The 18,949-nt window shown below is 45.2% G+C and overlaps 1 protein-coding gene across 1 annotated transcript in view; it reads right to left on the minus strand.

Annotated features, from left to right (window-relative positions):
• Positions 1-298: 298 nt before the first annotated feature.
• Positions 299-18,949, minus strand: part of KATNA1 (katanin catalytic subunit A1) — a 79,549-nt gene continuing 60,898 nt past the window's right edge. The window contains exons 9-11 of the mRNA XM_069769513.1: positions 8,453-8,587; positions 2,422-2,548; positions 299-661 (exon numbers count right to left, since the gene is read on the minus strand). Of these exons, the coding sequence (XP_069625614.1) occupies positions 463-661; positions 2,422-2,548; positions 8,453-8,587 (461 nt within the window). The 3' untranslated portion in view covers positions 299-462. The remainder of the gene's footprint in view (positions 662-2,421; positions 2,549-8,452; positions 8,588-18,949) is intronic.

The following is an 18,949-nucleotide window of genomic DNA, read 5'->3' on the forward strand; positions in this document are numbered from 1 at the left end:
ATTAAGGCCAGGCAGGATGTACAATTTGTGAAATTGAGGACTTGAATGCTCACAAGATTTCCACGACCGTACCTTGGTTGATAAATAAAAAATGAGTGGGTAGGTCACCAGTATCACTCAGTAGTGCAGCCTCACGACTTGGCCTTAAATTTCAGACATAGAGAGATTTTACATTTTAAAGATTCAGAAGTTTTGCAAGCCCATCATTCATAGGTGCCACCTCTAAAAATCTGGTGTTGAGAGATAAAACCAGAAATATTTAGGCTGGAGAACTCCCTTTGATGATCAAAGCAGTAAATAGAATCAAATGTGGTTTTTTATTATTTTAAGAATCATTGCAGTTTACAAAGAGTTAAAAAAATATAGCAGCCAGTGCCAACTCAACAAAGATATAAACTACAGAAAAAAAGTTAAGACTTCAGGCAGACTGATATCTTTTACGTCTAGTATTTAAGAGTCCTGTTAACAAGACCCAAACTCCTCTATCCACTTCTCATATTTTTCAATATCCAAGGCAGACACGGATTTGGAAACTTTCTTCAATGCCATCTCAAAGTCTTCCATTGTAGTGGGCATGTGCATGTCATCTCTGGATAGATTGCGAATTTCTTCTGGAGTTAAGCCTTCAATGCGTCTTCTCATTGCCATTAAAGAAGCGTCTCTGTGGAGATATGTGCATTTCTAGGTCAAGAAGTATTAAATGGATTATGCTACCAGGTTTTTGCCATCTAAATGTTGCGATCTAACCGGGAGGGGGGGGAAGGGGGGCAGAGGCACTGATTCCAGCAATGTGTCACTTACTGGACTGCTTTGACCAAATCATTATTTTATCAGCAGCAGATAAATCACAAAAAGACTAGTGAACCTGGTGCCATGTAGTCAAACATATTCATGAGTAGAGTTGAACGAATTTGTTCGGGTTCCCTCTTATTTGGCAAGCTATAGAGCTTGCCAAATAAGCTGCAGAGGGAACTCAGCTTCCTGGATCGTGCCAGTTGATCAGCGCCGCAGCTGTGTCACAGTTACAGCACCAAAATGGAGAGTCCAACATACAGGCTGGCTATCCATGCATATGGTGTGACAGCCGTGACACATGCAGCTGCGGCGCCGATCAGCCGGCGCGCTCCATGTATCCAGGTTCCCTCTGCAGCTTATTCGGTAAGCACTATAGCTTGCCAAATAAGAGGGAACCTGAACAAATTCGCATTACTCTATTCATGAGCTCTGTATAATTCTGTCCCCACCACTGATTGGCAGATTTCAGAATATGCACAGTGTAGACAGAAAGCTGCCAATCAGTGGTATGCGCAGGGTAATACACAGCTCAGCTTTTCAGAGCACTGGTAGATCTGCAGCAGAGAAAAACGTGATTTTATCAATGCTGCAGCAAGCAGACCTGTAAGTGATACATAGCTGGAATCAGGGTCTCTGCCCCCACAGGATGGTGCTCTCTGATTACATAATAAAGTCAGGTCACAGGCCTACAGGTGCTTAACGTCATCGGGCCATTCTGCAGCGGATTTCTCCACTTTATAGAATAAACTTTTCATTTTAATATATGTATACTTTGTTTATATTCGGAATATAAATAAGCAACTAAGGGCGCAGCACACAGTCTCGAGTCTCTGCAGCAAATAAAGGGACAATACCACCCTATTTGTCCAGTATAAAAAGATTTATAAAAGAGAAATTAATATTTGCACTAAGAAACTGAGAACACTTAAAATAAAATAAAAAAATCCAACCTAATATGGGAATAAAACTATGCAATATAAAAGGAAGAGAAAACCTTGATACTCAGATAAAACCAAAAAAGAAAATATCAAATTACCTCTCTGAAAAAGGATAGCGGCGTACGAATGATGGTCCCAACTGAGAGCAGTTCTTAAGGTGTGTCGGTCCTCTTGTTTGAATGTGGTTCAATGTCCACCACGGTATGGCATCATAACCAGAGCAAGGGTAAAAAAAATCATACCCAAGAAGTTGGGGCGCCGTTTCGGCCGGTAACAGACGCCCCTCTGGGAAATATCAAGCTGCCACGTGCAGTAGATGCTTGCACAGGATCTACAGTAAAGCTGGCAAGGTGCAGAGGAGCTGCAGGACCTTGCGTGACGTCATGGTCACGTGATGAATCACGTGACTGGCTATGGAGCGCACAATGGACCAAAATCCAACTAATTTCGGAATACACAGTGTATTTTTTTGGTTTTATCTGAGTATCAAGGTTTTCTCTTCCTTTTATATTGCATAGTTTTATTCCCATATTAGGTTGGATTTTTTTTTTTTTTTTTTTTTTTTTTTTTTTAAGTGTTCTCAGTTTCTTAGCGCAAATATAAATTTCTCTTTTACAAATTATATAAGTCTACAATTAACATACCAATCTAGTTATTACCAATTACATATTGCTTTTGTAAGACATACCTGCATACATTTGTAATATCTGCACCAGAATAACCATCCATGTTTTCTGCTATGTTGTCAATGTCAACATCATCTGCCAACTCCAACTCTTTAAGGTTTATTCTTAGGAGCTCTCCTCTGCCTTTGGCTGGAAAAGACAAAGCAAAAATTAGAGACACACTGAGGCATATTCATACACAGATGTATACAGAGTTCTCCATTCACTCAAAAGAAGAATTAAAAATAAATGTATATTCCCCCCTCTTCTGCCTTAGTGGAGAACACATATCAAATAGGGGACGTGGTCCTGCTGTAGCTTCTGCGGAGAGAGGACGTGATCAATCTGTGCCCGTTACGTGTCCAAGTGCAACACCTTCCTCATGTGCACACAGGCGACAGGACTTTATGCGTCATTTCATAGTACCGAGTATCGCTGGCCGAATGGTGAGGCCAGAACATGTTGAGGCGGTGTTAGATTGGATGGCTGAAAATGCTTCCAGTTCCTTGGCGTTGTCTTCCACCCAGTCCCTTGCAAAAAGCACAGAGTTGGCACCTGAAGACCATTTTTCTTCCACCCCTCACCCCCTTGTAAATCCTCCAAGGAGTCTGAGCCAAAGTCATGCAGCAGTCTCTTCTGCTGTTTGATGACTCCGGTGGCTGGGGTTCTGTAGCCAATCCACCTGGCCTGCTCCAGAAGTGGAAGAGACTGAGTGCACTGATGTTCAACTAAAGGTACCGTCACACTTAGCGACGCTGCAGCGATACCGACAACGATCCGGATCGCTGCAGCGTCGCTGTTTGGTCGCTGGAGAGCTGTCACACAGACAGCTCTCCAGCGACCAACGATCCCGAGGTCCCCGGTAACCAGGGTAAACATCGGGTTACTAAGCGCAGGGCCGCTCTTAGTAACCCAATGTTTACCCTGGTTACCATCGTTAAAGTAAAAAAAACAACCACTACATACTTACCTACCGCTGTCTGTCCCCAGCGCTGTGCTTCTCTGTACTGACTGTGAGTGCCGGGCAGCCGGAAAGCAGAGCGGTGACGTCACCGCTCTGCTTTCCGGCCGCTGTGCTCACAACCAGAGCAGAGAAGCACAGCGCCGGGGACAGACAGCGGTAGGTAAGTATGTAGTGGTTGTTTTTTTTTACTTTAACGATGGTAACCAGGGTAAACATCGGGTTACTAAGCGCGGCCCTGCGCTTAGTAACCCGATGTTTACCCTGGTTACCAGCGAAGACATCGCTGAATCGGCGTCACACGCGCCGATTCAGCGATGTCAGCGGGAGATCCAGCGACGAAACAAAGTTCTGGACTTTCTTCCCCGACCAGCGACATCACAGCAGGGGCCTGATCGCAGCTGCGTGTCACACTGGACGATATCGCTAGCCAGGACGCTGCAACGTCACGGATCGCTAGCGATATCGTCTAGTGTGACGGTACCTTAATTGTTATGTTGGAGGATGAGTACATGGGAGGGCTAATTCAGCCAGCGGACAACAAAAATTAGGTGCCAACTGCTGCGTCTTTCTGAAATGTGCAGATGGGCAAGGGTGAGTAGTGGGTGAAAGATGATGCAGGGGATAATGAGGTCCTAGACAACACATTGAACAAATCCCATCCTAGTGATGTGCGCAATTCGGAGGAAGAGGAAGTGGTCCACACTGCACCAGCAGCACAGAAAGAGCAGGGTGCAAAAGTATAGCGGGTGGCCACTAGTCAGTACGTCTGCTGCTACTGCCCACCATGTCAAGTAAACAAAAGCCAGCTCAAAAGAGCTTCCTGGAGTGGCATTTCTTCAGGCATTGTGCTGACGACAAGACATGTGTGGTTTGCACACTGTGCTGTTGGAGCCTGAAGCGAGGCACAAATCTTCTCAACCTGAGCACCACCCGCATGACAAGGCATCTGAATTCCAAACTCAAGGTGCAGTGGAGTGCACACCTTACTGTTAACAGCATGACAGATCTGATCCTCCTTCCTGCTCCTTCTTCTGTTATAGTCTCGGCGTCTTCCTCCTGCTAACCACTAACAGGGCAGCCTGCCTCCCTTCAAAGAGAGGATGTGACAGTACCCCCAGCAGTGTCACCGAGCATTTCCACACCATCCCATGGAAGTATTAAGCTCTCCTTCCCCTAAAACCCTCAAGAGAAAGAGAAAATACCTCCATACCCACCCACGAACCATGGTCCTGAATGACAGCATTCCCAAATTCCTGGTCTGTGAAATGCTGCCATACTGGGTGGTGGCGACGGACAGTTTTAAAAAACTGATGGCTGTGGCTTTCCCGCAGTACATTGTTCCCAGTCGACACTACTTTTACAGGCTTGCCATCCCTGCCCTACACACACATACAACCAAATCAGATGTGCACTGCGCAATGCTATCAGTGGCAAGGTCCACATAACCACTGGACTAGTAAGCACCACAATCGCCATGTAGTGGGGGCTGGGACAGAGGCGGAAGGCGCTCTACCTCATGTCCTACCACCACTGAGGATTGCTGGACATTTCTCTGTCCTTGTTGCCTCCTCCTCATACTCAGCTTCCTCCATAGCCTCCTCATCCGGTCACAGTAAGCCCTGCAACACCAACTTCAGCACAGCCAGGGGCGCAAGAGCCATGGACGTGTATCAAACAGCAAACACATGAGTGGTTGGTGCCGGTGAACCTCAAGCCCGTTCTGGTGGGTGCAATAATGGGCTAAATCTCATAGCAGCTGTGGGCCTAGTCACTTTGAGATGCCTGGCACATGTGCTGAATTTGGTGGTGCACAACTTCCTTAAAAATGACCCACATAAGTCAGAGCTGCTGCTGAAATTGTAGGCAGTGTGTTCACACACTTTCGGTGTTCTCACCCTACTGCTGCTTGCTGCCGGCGCAGCAGCATCACTTCTGCTTTCCCGGTCATGGCCTCATATGCAACGTGCCAACAAAGTGGAACTCCACCTTGCATATGATGGATAGATTGTAAGCAGCAGCAGGCAATAGTGGAGTTTCAACTGTAGCACGCGTGGGTGAGTTGCTCTGTGGAACAACAACACTTCACCACCAAAGAGTGGGCCTCCAAATAGGACATGTATGCCTCCATGCAGGACATATGTGCTGCTTTCAATACTCCACCAACATGGCCAGTGCTGATGATGCCATCATTAGCGTTATTATACCACTTCTATGCCTGCTCCAAAAAAAGAAAAAAAAATTCAGGAGATGATAGATGAGGTGATAGCACAGGAGGAACAGGGACCATTCACACAGTTACCAGTCCTGCCATTCACACATGGATAAGAGGGCGGGTTCCTTTACCAACAGTGGCAAGAGCCAGGTACACAACTGTCCAACCAGGGGATAGTTTTGGAGGATGAGGAGAAACAGTGTTCACAGCAGGGTGGCACTCATGGCATCTTATGGGCATCATTGAAGCGTGACTGGGGTGATACAGAGGAGCCAGACCATACACCTCTCACTGAGGACAGCTTGTCGTTGCCTCTGGGCAGCCTGGCACACATGAGCCAATACATGCTGCAGCATCGGCGCAATGACCGCCAAGTTGCAGTGCAGGTTACTGGGTGGCCACCCTGATGGATCCCCACTACAAGGACAACATACCATCATTACTTCCGTCACTGGAGTGGCAAAATGCGTGAATACAAGCGCACGCTGGTAGAAGCAATACTGACGACGTTCCCACCTGACAGCGAGGGGTTCAATGGAAGAACAAGACAGAGGAGGAATAGGAAGTTGCCAATGCAGCTGGGACACCGGCACCACCTTGGAATGCAGAGTTAGCATACTGAAATGAGGAAAAACTTCCTCAGCACACCACAACAACCGGCACCACCACCTGATACAGTCCATATTAGCAGGAGGCAGCGTTACAACACATGCGTGAAAGCAGAGAGCAGTGGAAGCTGCATGGGGGGGGAGGTATCCTACATAGGTCACTTGCAGTCGTGTCTCAAGGGCGATGATGTCGTAATTTAAATACGGGGTTAGAAATGGGGGTGTCTGACAGTCGTCTCTCCATTACTAACCTATGGGCTTGATGCCAGCTGACATTACAAAGCTGACATCAACCCCATAAACCATTACCCCGATTGACACCGAACCAGGGCAATGGGGAAGAGCCAAGTCTAAGTGCCAGAATTGGCGCATCTAATATATGTGCCATTTCAGGAGTTGCTGAGGGCTGATCTTAATAGGCTGGAAAGGGGACATTATCCATGGATCCTCCCAGCCTATTAATATCAGCCCCCAGATGTCTGCTTTGCCTTATCTGGTTATTAAATAATAGGGGGGACTCCACATAATTTTTTGTGTCAGGCCCCGACGTTAGTTTTGGCATTTAATGCCTTCTTCTGGACCCTGCTTTCTCCCTTAGGCCATGTTCACACTATGCGGTTTTTACTGCGGAACCGCGGCGATTTTGCCGCTGCGGGTCCGCAGCTGTTTTCCATGCAGGGTACAGTACAATGTTACCCTATGGAAAACAGAAACCGCAGTGCACATGATGCGGAAAAACCCGAAAAAAACCGCGCAGAATTGCTGCGGAAAAAAAGAAGGACCATGTCACTTCTTTGTGCAGAATCGCAGCGATTCTGCACCCATAGAAGTGCATTGATCCGCTTACTTCCCGCATGGGGCTGTGCACACCATGCGGGAAGTAATGCGGATAATGTGCGGGTTATACCCGGGGTGGAGGAGAGGAGACTCTCCTCCAGGCCCCGGGAACCATATTTGTATTAAAAAAAAAAAGAATAAAAATAAAAAATCATGTATACTCACCCTCTGAAGTCTCAGCGCTGCACGCGGCCGTCCGGTCTCAGGTTTGCTATGCGACCAGGACCTTCGGTGACGTCGCGGTCACATGACCGTGACGTCACCGAAGGTCCTGGTCGCACAGCATCTTTGGAACCGGACCGCCGCCTGCAGCGCCCAGGAGATCGGGACGTCAGAGGGTGAGTATATCATCATTATTTTATTATTTTTAACATTACTATTGATGCTGCATATTGCTGCATATGCAGCATCAATAGTAGGGGTAAATCCCGCAGCGGAACCCGCGATAAATCTGCAGGGATAACCGCAGCGGGTTTGCCCTGCAGATTTATCAAATCCGCTGCGGGAGAACCCGCAGAATAAAAAGCAACGTGTGAATGTGGCCTTACCCCCTTTTTTCTGTTCTGTTACTTCCATGCCTGAACTGTATGATCCATACCCTACAACAGCCATTTTATAACAATTCATTTATTTAATGATTAATATTACTACCATAGCTAAATATTTTCAATGCCATTGATTGTTCTACCATGACTTCCAAAGGTTTTTTTTTAACTATGTATATACAGTACATACACAACAAGGAACAGACTAATGTTTTGTCTTTATGATGGGGATGTACACTGCGATTACGCGTTATGAACTTGGAGTGTGGTGCCAATTGCTGGTTTTTACCACTTTTTAATGTGTGTGTAAAACACATTTTATATATTACTAGGATTCATTGTTTACAATTTTTTCTCTTCGGATGACATTCTCTATTGTACTGAACCTTGTTCATTCCATGTGTTATATTGGGCGCACACACTTTAAATTTGATTTTGATATTGGTGCCCCATGTCTGCTCCTTTTGCTTTTACCATACTCCCCTGCTGCTACTCTCCCAATGGAGATTCCTTTTCCATATGTATAAACAAGTGATTGCTGCAGCCAATCATTGGCAGTAGTGGTCATAAATCACAAAGGGAAAGCAAGGAGAACAGCAGGAGACCCTGGCTGCTTACACTGCATTTTTTACATCACGCTTGGCCACTTATCCACATAAAAGGGAAGACAACCCTTTTATCTACAATACCAAAGGAGTTAAATAACCTGGCTATTGCTGCAGAATTGATAACTGCAAGACTGGCTGCCTGATCACTACCGCGTACATATGGATTATATCATTATTAGTATAGCTTCTACAAACATAGAAATCAGAAACAACATATTAATTAATGGAAACAAATTAATTCAGGCCAAAATTTTGTAGGAAAGCAAGACTGTCCACCTACCAGATGGCAAAGGAATATAAATCCGCTTTTCCAAACGCCTCCTTAAAGCTTCATCAATATCCCATGGAAAATTAGTGGCAGCAAGGACCATTACCATTTTAGACGGATCTTCATTTTCAGAAGCACCTCCAACACCTAAAAAAAAAGGTGGGTTACGGTGACAGTTATTGGACAGCATCTCACAACAGCCTCATAAGTTGCATTCCCAACTGGGTTTTTTGGTCTGCGTAAAATATCTCTCGGTTTGTACCTTCCAAAGTTCAGCCTTTGAAATCTTTAATTTTCACCAACAAATTTTACCCTTTACAGTGACTTTCCCTTAGGCGGTGCTCACATCTGTGTATATAATCAGTGAGTGCAATATGAAGGGGGGGAAAAAAAAAATCGCATTGAACTAGCAACAATATTATTCAATGTTCATCTGTGAGGTTTTCCTCACCTGGAATTAGAGTGAGGGTGGTGGGGGAATTGCAGCATGCTCTGTATGACCGAGACTCGCCAATGCAAGTCAATGGGTGCGAGAAAAGAAAAATTGTACGGCACATTGGTCATGGTTTTTAAGCAGCCATTTCAAAGGAAACGCTACATTTCATCAGCTGAGTACAGTGAAATCACAGTGTGAACCGTCAGAATAGATTGGATTGAATAGGTATATAGATAGAACAGATAGAAAGAGGTCAGTGAGATATATAATTAGTGCAGTGTGTGTACTTTACTGCACATGTATTCATGGATCTTCCCAGTCTATTAACAGCTCACAGCTGTCTGCGTCGCCTTTACTGGTTATTAAAAATGGGGGCACCAAAACAAATGATGTGGGCTCCCCTCCATTTTTCACCCCTTCACCCCCGGAGCTTTTTTCGTTTTTTCATTTTCGGATTTCGCTCCCCTACTTCTCAGAGCTATAACTTTTTTACTTTTCCGTCAATATGGCCATGTAAGGGCTTATTTTTTGCAGGAAGAGTTGTACTTTCGAACCATAGCACTTGTTTTACCATGTCGTATAACAGAAAACGGGAAAAAAAATTCCAAATGCGATGAAATTGCAAAAAAAAAAGTGCAATCCCGCACTTGTTTTTTGTTTGGCTTTTTTTGCTAGGTTCACTAAATGCTAAAACTGACCTGCCACTATGATTCTCCAGGTCATTACGAGTTCATAGACACCAAACATGTCTAGGTCCTTTTTTATCTAAATGGTGAAAAAAAATCCAAACTTTGCTAAAAAAAAATTAAATAAATTGTGCAATTTTGCGATACCAGAAGCGTCTCCATTTTTCGTGATCTGGGGTCGGATGAGGGCTTATTTTTTGTGTGCTGAGCTGACGTTTTTAATTATACCACTTATGTGCAGATATGTTTTTTTGATCGCCCGTTATTGCATTTTAATGCAATGTCGCGGCGCCCAAAAAACGTAATTTTGGCATTTCGATTTTTTTTCTCACTACGCCGTTTAGCGATCAGGTTAATACTTTTTTTCTATTGATAGACTGGGCGATTCTGAACGTGGCAATACTAAATATGTGTAGGTTCGATTTTTTTGATTATTGTTTTATTTTGATTGGGGCGAAAGGGGGGGTGATTTAAACTTTTATATTTTTTTAAACATTTTTTTTTTGGCATGCTTCAATAGCCTCCATGGGGCTAGAAGAATGCACAACTCGATCGCCTCTGCTACATAGAGGTGAAGCACAGATCACCTCTATGTAGCAGAAATGCAGCATTGCTTTGAGTGCCGACCACAGGGTGGCGCTCAAAGAAATCGGCCATCAACAACCATAGAGGAGACCCCCGATCAGCCGGCAGCGCTTGTTAAATGCCGCTGCCAGACTTTGACAGCGGCATTTAACTAGTTAAGGGGTGCGGGCGGATAGCGATTCCGCTCGCGCCCATTGCGCTCACATGTCAGCTGTTGAAAATAGCTGACATGTCGCGGTTTTGAGGTTGGCTCACAGCCGGACCCCACCTCAAAGCGGGGGAGTCTGCCAGCTGACATACTATCCCGTCAGCTGGCAGAAAGGGGTTAATTACCAGAAAGCTGGATATTAGACCCCTCCCATACTAATAACACCAGCCCTTAGCCACCCCGAAGCGGCGCATCCATTAGACGCGCCAATTCTAGCACTTTGCCTCCTCAGCTCTTCTAGCTTGCCCTGGTGCATTGGCAAGTGGGGTAGTGGTTTTGGGGTTGATGTCAGCTGTGTAATGTCCGCTGACATCAATCTCAGAGGTCAGAAATGGAGAGACATCTATAAGACACCCTCATTACTAACACATTAGTCAAAACCAATAAACACACACTGAGAAAAGTCTTTAAATTGTATAAAGCACTCCCGGACCCCCTTTAACCTATTTATTACCTTTAAAAAATAAAATAAGGTGTCTGCCGCAAATCTGTCCCACAACGATCTCCGAATCCGCTACATCTGGATGCAGTGCTGAGTGTTGACATCAGTAATGTGACCGCTCAGCACGGCAACCAAAATACAAAGACAGTGTGTGAATCCAGTTGCTCTGAAGAGCGCTGATGTTTGTAAGGTTATGGCAGCTCATCGGCTATGCACTACGATAAGCTTACTGACATAAGCGATTGTCGCAGCAGCAAGAGTCACACACTACTGTCATTGTGTCCTGGATGCCGTGCTGAGCGGTCACATTAGTAACGTCACCACTCAGCACGGTATCCGGATGTAGCGGAGTTGGGGATTGTTGTCAGACGTGGGACGGATTCATGGTAGATCGCTTTGGATTATTTTATTTTTTAAAGGTAATAAATGGATTAAAGGGGGTCGGGAAGTGCTTTTTACAATTAAAAATGTTTTTGTGTGTGTGTTTATTGCTTTTGACTACGGGGTTAGTAATAGGGTGTCTTATAGACACCTCTCAATTACTAACCCCTGGCCTATTACCCTGATTACCAACGCACCAGGGCATTCCAGAGAAGATAAGAGGCTAAGCGCCAGAATCGGCACATCTAATGGATGCATAATTTCTGGGGTGGTTGAGAGCTGGTGTAATTAGTTTTGGAGGAAGTCAATACCCATAGCCACTTACCAGCCTAATAATACCAGCCCGCATCTGTTTGATTAGCTTTTGCTAATTTTTTGTGGACCTTTTTAACCCCTTAGTGATGGAGCTAATTTTGACCTTAATGACAAAGTCAAATCTTTTGAAATCTGATCAGTGTCACTTTAAATGGTAATAACTCTAAAAGCTTCAACGGTTCACAATGATTATGAGAATGTTTTTTGATAACATATAGTACTTCATGTTAGTGGTACATTTTGATCGATATGATTTGCGTGTATTTCTAAAAATATCGAAAATTTGATAAACAAAAATGGAAAATTTCGCACTTTTCAAACTTTAACCCCTTCCTGACATTAGAAGTATCCATACGTCATGGTCAGCTGGTATTTAAAGTCATGGCGATTTTGCACGAACAGAGGCTGGGCTTGCGATCGTTGACTGGTGTTAGCTGATCCTGACAGCTGACACAGGACTAGTACCCGCACCGCTTCTGGCACTTTAACCCCCTAAATACTGCAAACGATATACCAGTTGGAGGGAGCCCCCCTCTGATCTTCGATCGATGCCCCCGTCATGACAACATCTGGGTCACCAGAACTAGCAAACCTGTTAGATCATTCTCAAAGCATTATGTTGCAAGTTTGTCTGTAAGTGCAGCGCTGACCAATTATAAAGCATAGCATATATGTATATATATATATACAGTGGGGCAAAAAAGTATTTAGTCAGTCAGCAATAGTGCAAGTTCCACCACTTAAAAAGATGAGAGGCGTCTGTAATTTACATCTTAGGTAGACCTCAACTATGGGAGACAAACTGAGAAAAAAAAACCCAGAAAATCACATTGTCTGTTTTTTTAACATTTTATTTGCATATTATGGTGGAAAATAAGTATTTGGTCAGAAACAAAATTTGATCTCAATACTTTGTAATATATCCTTTGTTGGCAATGACAGAGGTCAAACGTTTTCTGTAAGTCTTCACAAGGTTGCCACACACTGTTGTTGGTATGTTGGCCCATTCCTCCATGCAGATCTCCTCTAGAGCAGTGATGATTTTGGCTTTTCGCTTGGCAACACGGACTTTCAACTCCCTCCAAAGGTTTTCTATAGGGTTGAGATCTGGAGACTGGCTAGGCCACTCCAGGACCTTGAAATGCTTCTTACGAAGCCACTCCTTCGTTGCCCTGGCGGTGTGCTTTGGATCATTGTCATGTTGAAAGACCCAGCCATGTTTCATCTTCAATGCCCTTGCTGATGGAAGGAGGTTTGCACTCAAAATCTCACGATACATGGCCCCATTCATTCTTTCATGTACCCGGATCAGTCGTCCTGGCCCCTTTGCAGAGAAACAGCCCCAAAGCATGATGTTTCCACCACCATGCTTTACAGTAGGTATGGTGTTTGATGGATGCAACTCAGTATTCTTTTTCCTCCAAACACGACAAGTTGTGTTTCTACCAAACAGTTCCAGTTTGGTTTCATCAGACCAAAGGACATTCTCCCAAAACTCCTCTGGATCATCCAAATGCTCTCTAGCAAACTTCAGATGGGTCCGGACATGTACTGGCTTAAGCAGTGGGACACGTCTGGCACTGCAGGATCTGAGTCCATGGTGGCGTAGTGTGTTACTTATGGTAGGCCTTGTTACATTGGTCCCAGCTCTCTGCAGTTCATTCACTAGGTCCCCCCGCGTGGTTCTGGGATTTTTGCTCACCGTTCTTGTGATCATTCTGACCCCACGGGGTGGGATTTTGCGTGGAGCCCCAGATCGAGGGAGATTATCAGTGGTCTTGTATGTCTTCCATTTTCTAATTATTGCTACCACTGTTGATTTCTTCACTCCAAGCTGGTTGGCTATTGCAGATTCAGTCTTCCCAGCCTGGTGCAGGGCTACAATGTTGTTTCTGGTGTCCTTTGACAGCTCTTTGGTCTTCACCATAGTGGAGTTTGGAGTCAGACTGTTTGAGTTTGTGCACAGGTGTCTTTTTATACTGATAACAAGTTTAAACAGGTGCCATTACTACAGGTAATGAGTGGAGGAAAGAGGAGACTCTTAAAGAAGAAGTTACAGGTCTGTGAGAGCCAGAAATCTTGATTGTTTGTTTCTGACCAAATACTTATTTTCCGCCATAATATGCAAATAAAATGATAAAAAAACAGACAATGTGATTTTCTGGGTTTTTTTTTCTCAGTTTGTCTCCCATAGTTGAGGTCTACCTATGATGTAAATTACAGACGCCTCTCATCTTTTTAAGTGGTGGAACTTGCACTATTGCTGACTGACTAAATACTTTTTTGCCCCACTGTATATATATATATATATGTGTGTGTGTGTGTGTGTGTGTGTGTGTGTGTGTGTGTGTATGTATATATATATATATATACACACACACACACACACACACACACACAGTGCCCTGCGAAATTATTCATGTAAATTTTTGGTAAGGAAGCTCGAGCTGTTTGCCAAGGAAGAATGGGCAAGAATTTCAGTCTCTCGATGTACAAAACTGAGAGAGACATACCCCAAGCGACAGGCAGCTGTAATTGCAGCAAAAGGTGGTGCATCAAAGTATTAAGTTAAAGGGGCCGAATAATATTGCACTCCCCACTTTTCAGTTTTTGAATTTCCACAAAAATTTAAAATAACCAATAAATGTTGTTCAACTTCACAATTGTGTTCCACTTGTTGTTGATTCTTCACCAAAAATTTACATTTGGCATCTTTATGTTTGAAGCATGATATGTGGGAAAAGTTTGATAAATTTCAGGGGGCCGAATACTTTCGCAAGGCACTGAGTGTGCGCGTGTATGTGTGCGTGTATATATATCTATAATATAACGCTGGGAGCGTCACTCTGTCCGAAGCCTTTATAGACTGCGCAAGCGCCGGCGCAGTCTGGGCCTCACAGAGTGACGCTCCCCGCCTGCTCAGGCCCCCCAGCGACGATAGGCGAGTATGTTTTTTTTTTTTTTTTATATATGGCAGCAGCATACGGGGCATATATAATGGAGCATCTTATGGGGGGCATATAATACAATGGTGGCGCAGGATGGGAGCAGCACATGACAGAACGGGCGCAGGATGGCAGCAGCACATGACAGAACGGGCGCAGGATGGGAGCAGCACATGACAGAACGGGGGCGCAGGATGGGAGCAGCACATGACAGAACGGGCGCAGGATGGCAGCAGCACATGACAGATCGGGCGCAGGACGGGAGCAGCACATGACAGAACGGGGGCGCAGGATGGCAGCAGCACATGACAGAACGGGCGCAGGATGGGAGCAGCACATGACAGAACGGGGGCGCAGGATGGGAACAGCACATGACAGAACGGGCGCAGGATGGCAGCAGCACATGACAGAACGGGCGCAGGATGGGAGCAGCACATGACAGAACGGGGCGCAGGATGGGAGCAGCACATGACAGAACGGGGGCGCAGGATGGCAGCAGCACATGACAGAACGGTGGTACAGGATGGGAGCAGCACATGACAGAACGGGGGCACAGGATGGGAACAGCACATGACAGGATGGGAGCAGCAAATGACAGAATGGAGGCGCAGGATGGGTGCAGAACATGTCAGAATGGAGGCGCAGGATGGGTGCAGCATATGTCACAATGGGGGCGCAGGATGGGAGCAGCACATGACAGAATGGGGGCGCAGGATGGGTGCAACACATGACAGAATGGGGGCGCAAGATGGGTGCAGAACATGTCAGAATGGAGGCGCAGGATGGGTGCAGAACATGTCAGAATGGCGGCGCAGGATGGGAGCAGCACATGTCACAATGGGGGCGCAGGATGGAAGCAGCACATGACAGAATGGGGGCGCAGGATGGGTGCAACACATGACAGAATGGGGGCGCAGGATGGGTGCAACACATGGCAGGATGGGGGCGTAGGATGGGTGCAGCACATGACAGGATGGGGACGCAGGATGGAGCAGCACATGTCAGAATGGGGGTGCAGGATGGGAGCAGCACATGTCAGAATGGGGGTGCAGGATGGGTGCAGCACATGTCAGGATGGGGACGCAGGATGGAGCAGCTCATGACAGGATGGGGACGCAGGATGGAGCAGCACATACCAGGATGGAGACCATATACCAATATAGATGCTAGCCACCCGGGCGTAGAACGGGTTCAATAGCTAGTCTACTATATAAAGCTGAATGTGTGTATGTGTGTGTATGTGTGTGTGTGTGTGTGTGTGTGTGTGTGTGTGTATGTCCGGGATTGGCATCTGCACCGTCGCAGCTACAGCCACAAAATTTTGCACAGTCACACATCTGGACCCCGAGAGCGTCATAGGCTACGTTGTGAGGCGAAATTTTAACCCCGCGCGCTCCAATTCACCAAACAATTTTGCCCCTATCTACATAATGGGGAAAAAAGTGAAAGGAAAAGTGTTGGAGGCGTCGCAGCTACAGAAACAAAATTTTGCACAGTCACACGTCTGGACCCTGAGAGCCTCATAGGCTATGTTGTGAGGTGAAATTTTAACCCCGCGCTTTCCAATTCACCAAACAATTTTGCCCCTATCTACATAATGGGGAAAAAGGTGAAAGGAAAAGTGTTGGAGGCGTCGAAGCTACAGCCACAAAATTTTGCACAGTCACACGTCTGGACCCCGAGAGCGTCATAGGCTACGTTGTGAGGTGAAATTTTAACCCCGCGCTTTCCAATTCACCAAACAATTTTGCCCCTATCTACATAATGGGGAAAAAAGTGAAAGGAAAAGTGTTGGAAGCGTCGCAGCTACAGAAACAAAATTTTGCACAGTCACACGTCTGGACCCTGAGAGCGTCATAGGCTACGTTGTGAGGTGAAATTTTAACCCTGCGCTTTCCAATTCACCAAACTATTTTTCCCGTATCTACATAATGGGGAAAAGTGAAAGGAAAAGTGTTGGAGGCAAATTGACAGCTGCCAGATGTGAACAAGGGGGACTTAAAGAATGAGAGCGATGGTGCCAAAGAGTATACACCGATCAGTTGCTAAGGTGGGGCCCTGACATGAGATACTCACCACACATGGGGATATGAACACACACACAAAATGCGCCACACACTACCACGTGCTTGAACACATATACCACCCTCAGCACACATTTCACCACACATACACCAACCTCGCCACATAAAAGTCGAAACACAAAAGTCGCCGCTCAAAACTCACCACGCGCAAAACTCGCCACATGCAAAAACTAGGCTCACGCAAAACTCGCCACAAGTGCAAAACTCACCTCATGGAAAACTCGCCACACGCAAAATTTGCACACGCGGAAAAATTGCCACATGCACAAAATTTGCAACACATGCAAAAGTTGCCTCACACAAAACTTGCACATACTCAAAAGGCACCACACATAAAACTCACCACGTGCAAAACTCGCCATGCGCAAAACTTGCTGCACACAACTTGCTACACTAACCTGTCACATGCAACTCGACACACAAAAAGTTGCTACACGCATGTTGCCACACAAAACTCATCTCACAAAAGTCGCTACATGCATGTCGCCACACACAACTCAACACACACAACTTGACAGACGAAACTCGCCCTAAAACACACACAAGTCTGGTATTAGCCTTCAAAAATAAAAATCTGATTAATAAGCAGACAAACTACAAGAGCAACAAATGTACCATATAGGAAATACAGCAGCTGTCAGTCACATGACCTGTCTATTATGTGTATGTGTGAGCGAATATATACTGCCAGGGGGAGGGCTTCCTGTTGGCTGGGGATTTATCAGGCTGCCAATTTATCTTACAAATACTGAGGTAAAAATACTGAGCAAATAACGTGTTAACGAGGTCTAATACAGGAGATCACACAGGTATATACTATATACAGGGGAGATGACACACAGATATATACTATATACAGGAGAGATGACACACAGGTATACACTATATAGAGGAGGAGATGACACAGGTACATACTATATACAGGAGGAGATGACATACAGGTATATACTATATACAGGAGGAGATGACACAGGTATATACTATATACAGGAGCAGATTACCTACAGGTATATACTATATACAGGAGGAGATGACATACAGGTATATGCTATATATAGAAGATGACATACAGGTATATACTATATACAGGAGGAGATGACACACAGATATATACTATATACAGGGGAGATGACACACAGCAGGTATATACTATATACAGGAGGAGATGACATACAGGTATATACTATATATAGAAGGAGATGACATACAGGTATATACTATATATAGGAGGAGATGACATACAGGTATTTACTATATATAGGAGGAGATGACACAGGTATATACTATATACAGGGGAGATGACACACAGCAGGTATATACTATATACAGGGGAGATGACATACAGGTATATACTATATACAGGAGATGACATACAGGTGTATACTATATATAAGGGAGATGACAAACATGTATATACTGAGGTGAAAATGAGAGGTGTGAGGTGAAAATGAAAAGGTGTGAGTGCAAAATGAGAGGAGTGAGGGAAAATAGTGTAGTGATCGGAAAATGACAGATGTGAGGTCGAAATGACAAGTGTTAGGCGGGAATGAGGAGTGAGGGAGAAAATGAGAGGTGTGAGGGAGAAAATGAGAGATGTGAGGGGGAAAATTAAAGATGTGATTGGGAAAATGAGAGGAGTGATGGGAAAATAAGAGAAGTGACGTGCTATAACTAACCACAGATATTTACTATGCCCAGGCAACGCCGGGCTCTTCAGCTAGTCTAATATATAAAGCTGAATGTGTGTATGTGTGTATGTTCGGGATTGGCATCAGCACCGTCGCAGCTACAGCCACAAAAGTTTGCACAGTCACATGTCTGGCCCCCGAGAGCGTCATAGGCTATGTTGTGGGGCGAAATTTTAACCCTGCGCTTTCCAATTCACCAAACAATTTTGCCCCTATCTACATAATGGGGAAAAAGTGAAAGGAAAAGTGTTGGAGGCAAAGTGAGAGCGATGGCGCCAAAGAGTATATACCGTACAGTTGCTAAGGTGGGGCCCCGACATGGGATACTCACCACACACGGGGATATGAACACACACACAAAATGCGCCACACACTACCATGTGCTTGAACACATATACCACCCTCAGCACACATTTCACCACACATACACCAACCTCGCCACATAATAGTCGAAACACAAAAGTCGTCACTCAAAACACGCCACACGCAAAATTCGCCACATGCAAAACTAGGCTCAGGCAAAACTAGCCACACGTGCAAAACTCACCTCATGGAAAACTCGCCACACGCAAAACTTGCGCATGCAGAAAAATTGCCACATGCACAAAAGTTGCAACACATGCAAAAGTTGCCTCACACAAAACTTGCACATACTCAAAACGCACCACACATAAAACTCGCCATGCGCAAAACTCGCCACACTAACCTGTCACATGCAACTCGACACACAAAAAGTTGC

The sequence above is a fragment of the Ranitomeya imitator genome, chromosome 5 (assembly GCF_032444005.1).
Source record: "Ranitomeya imitator isolate aRanImi1 chromosome 5, aRanImi1.pri, whole genome shotgun sequence".
In the NCBI taxonomy this organism is placed as follows: Eukaryota; Metazoa; Chordata; class Amphibia; order Anura; family Dendrobatidae; genus Ranitomeya; species Ranitomeya imitator.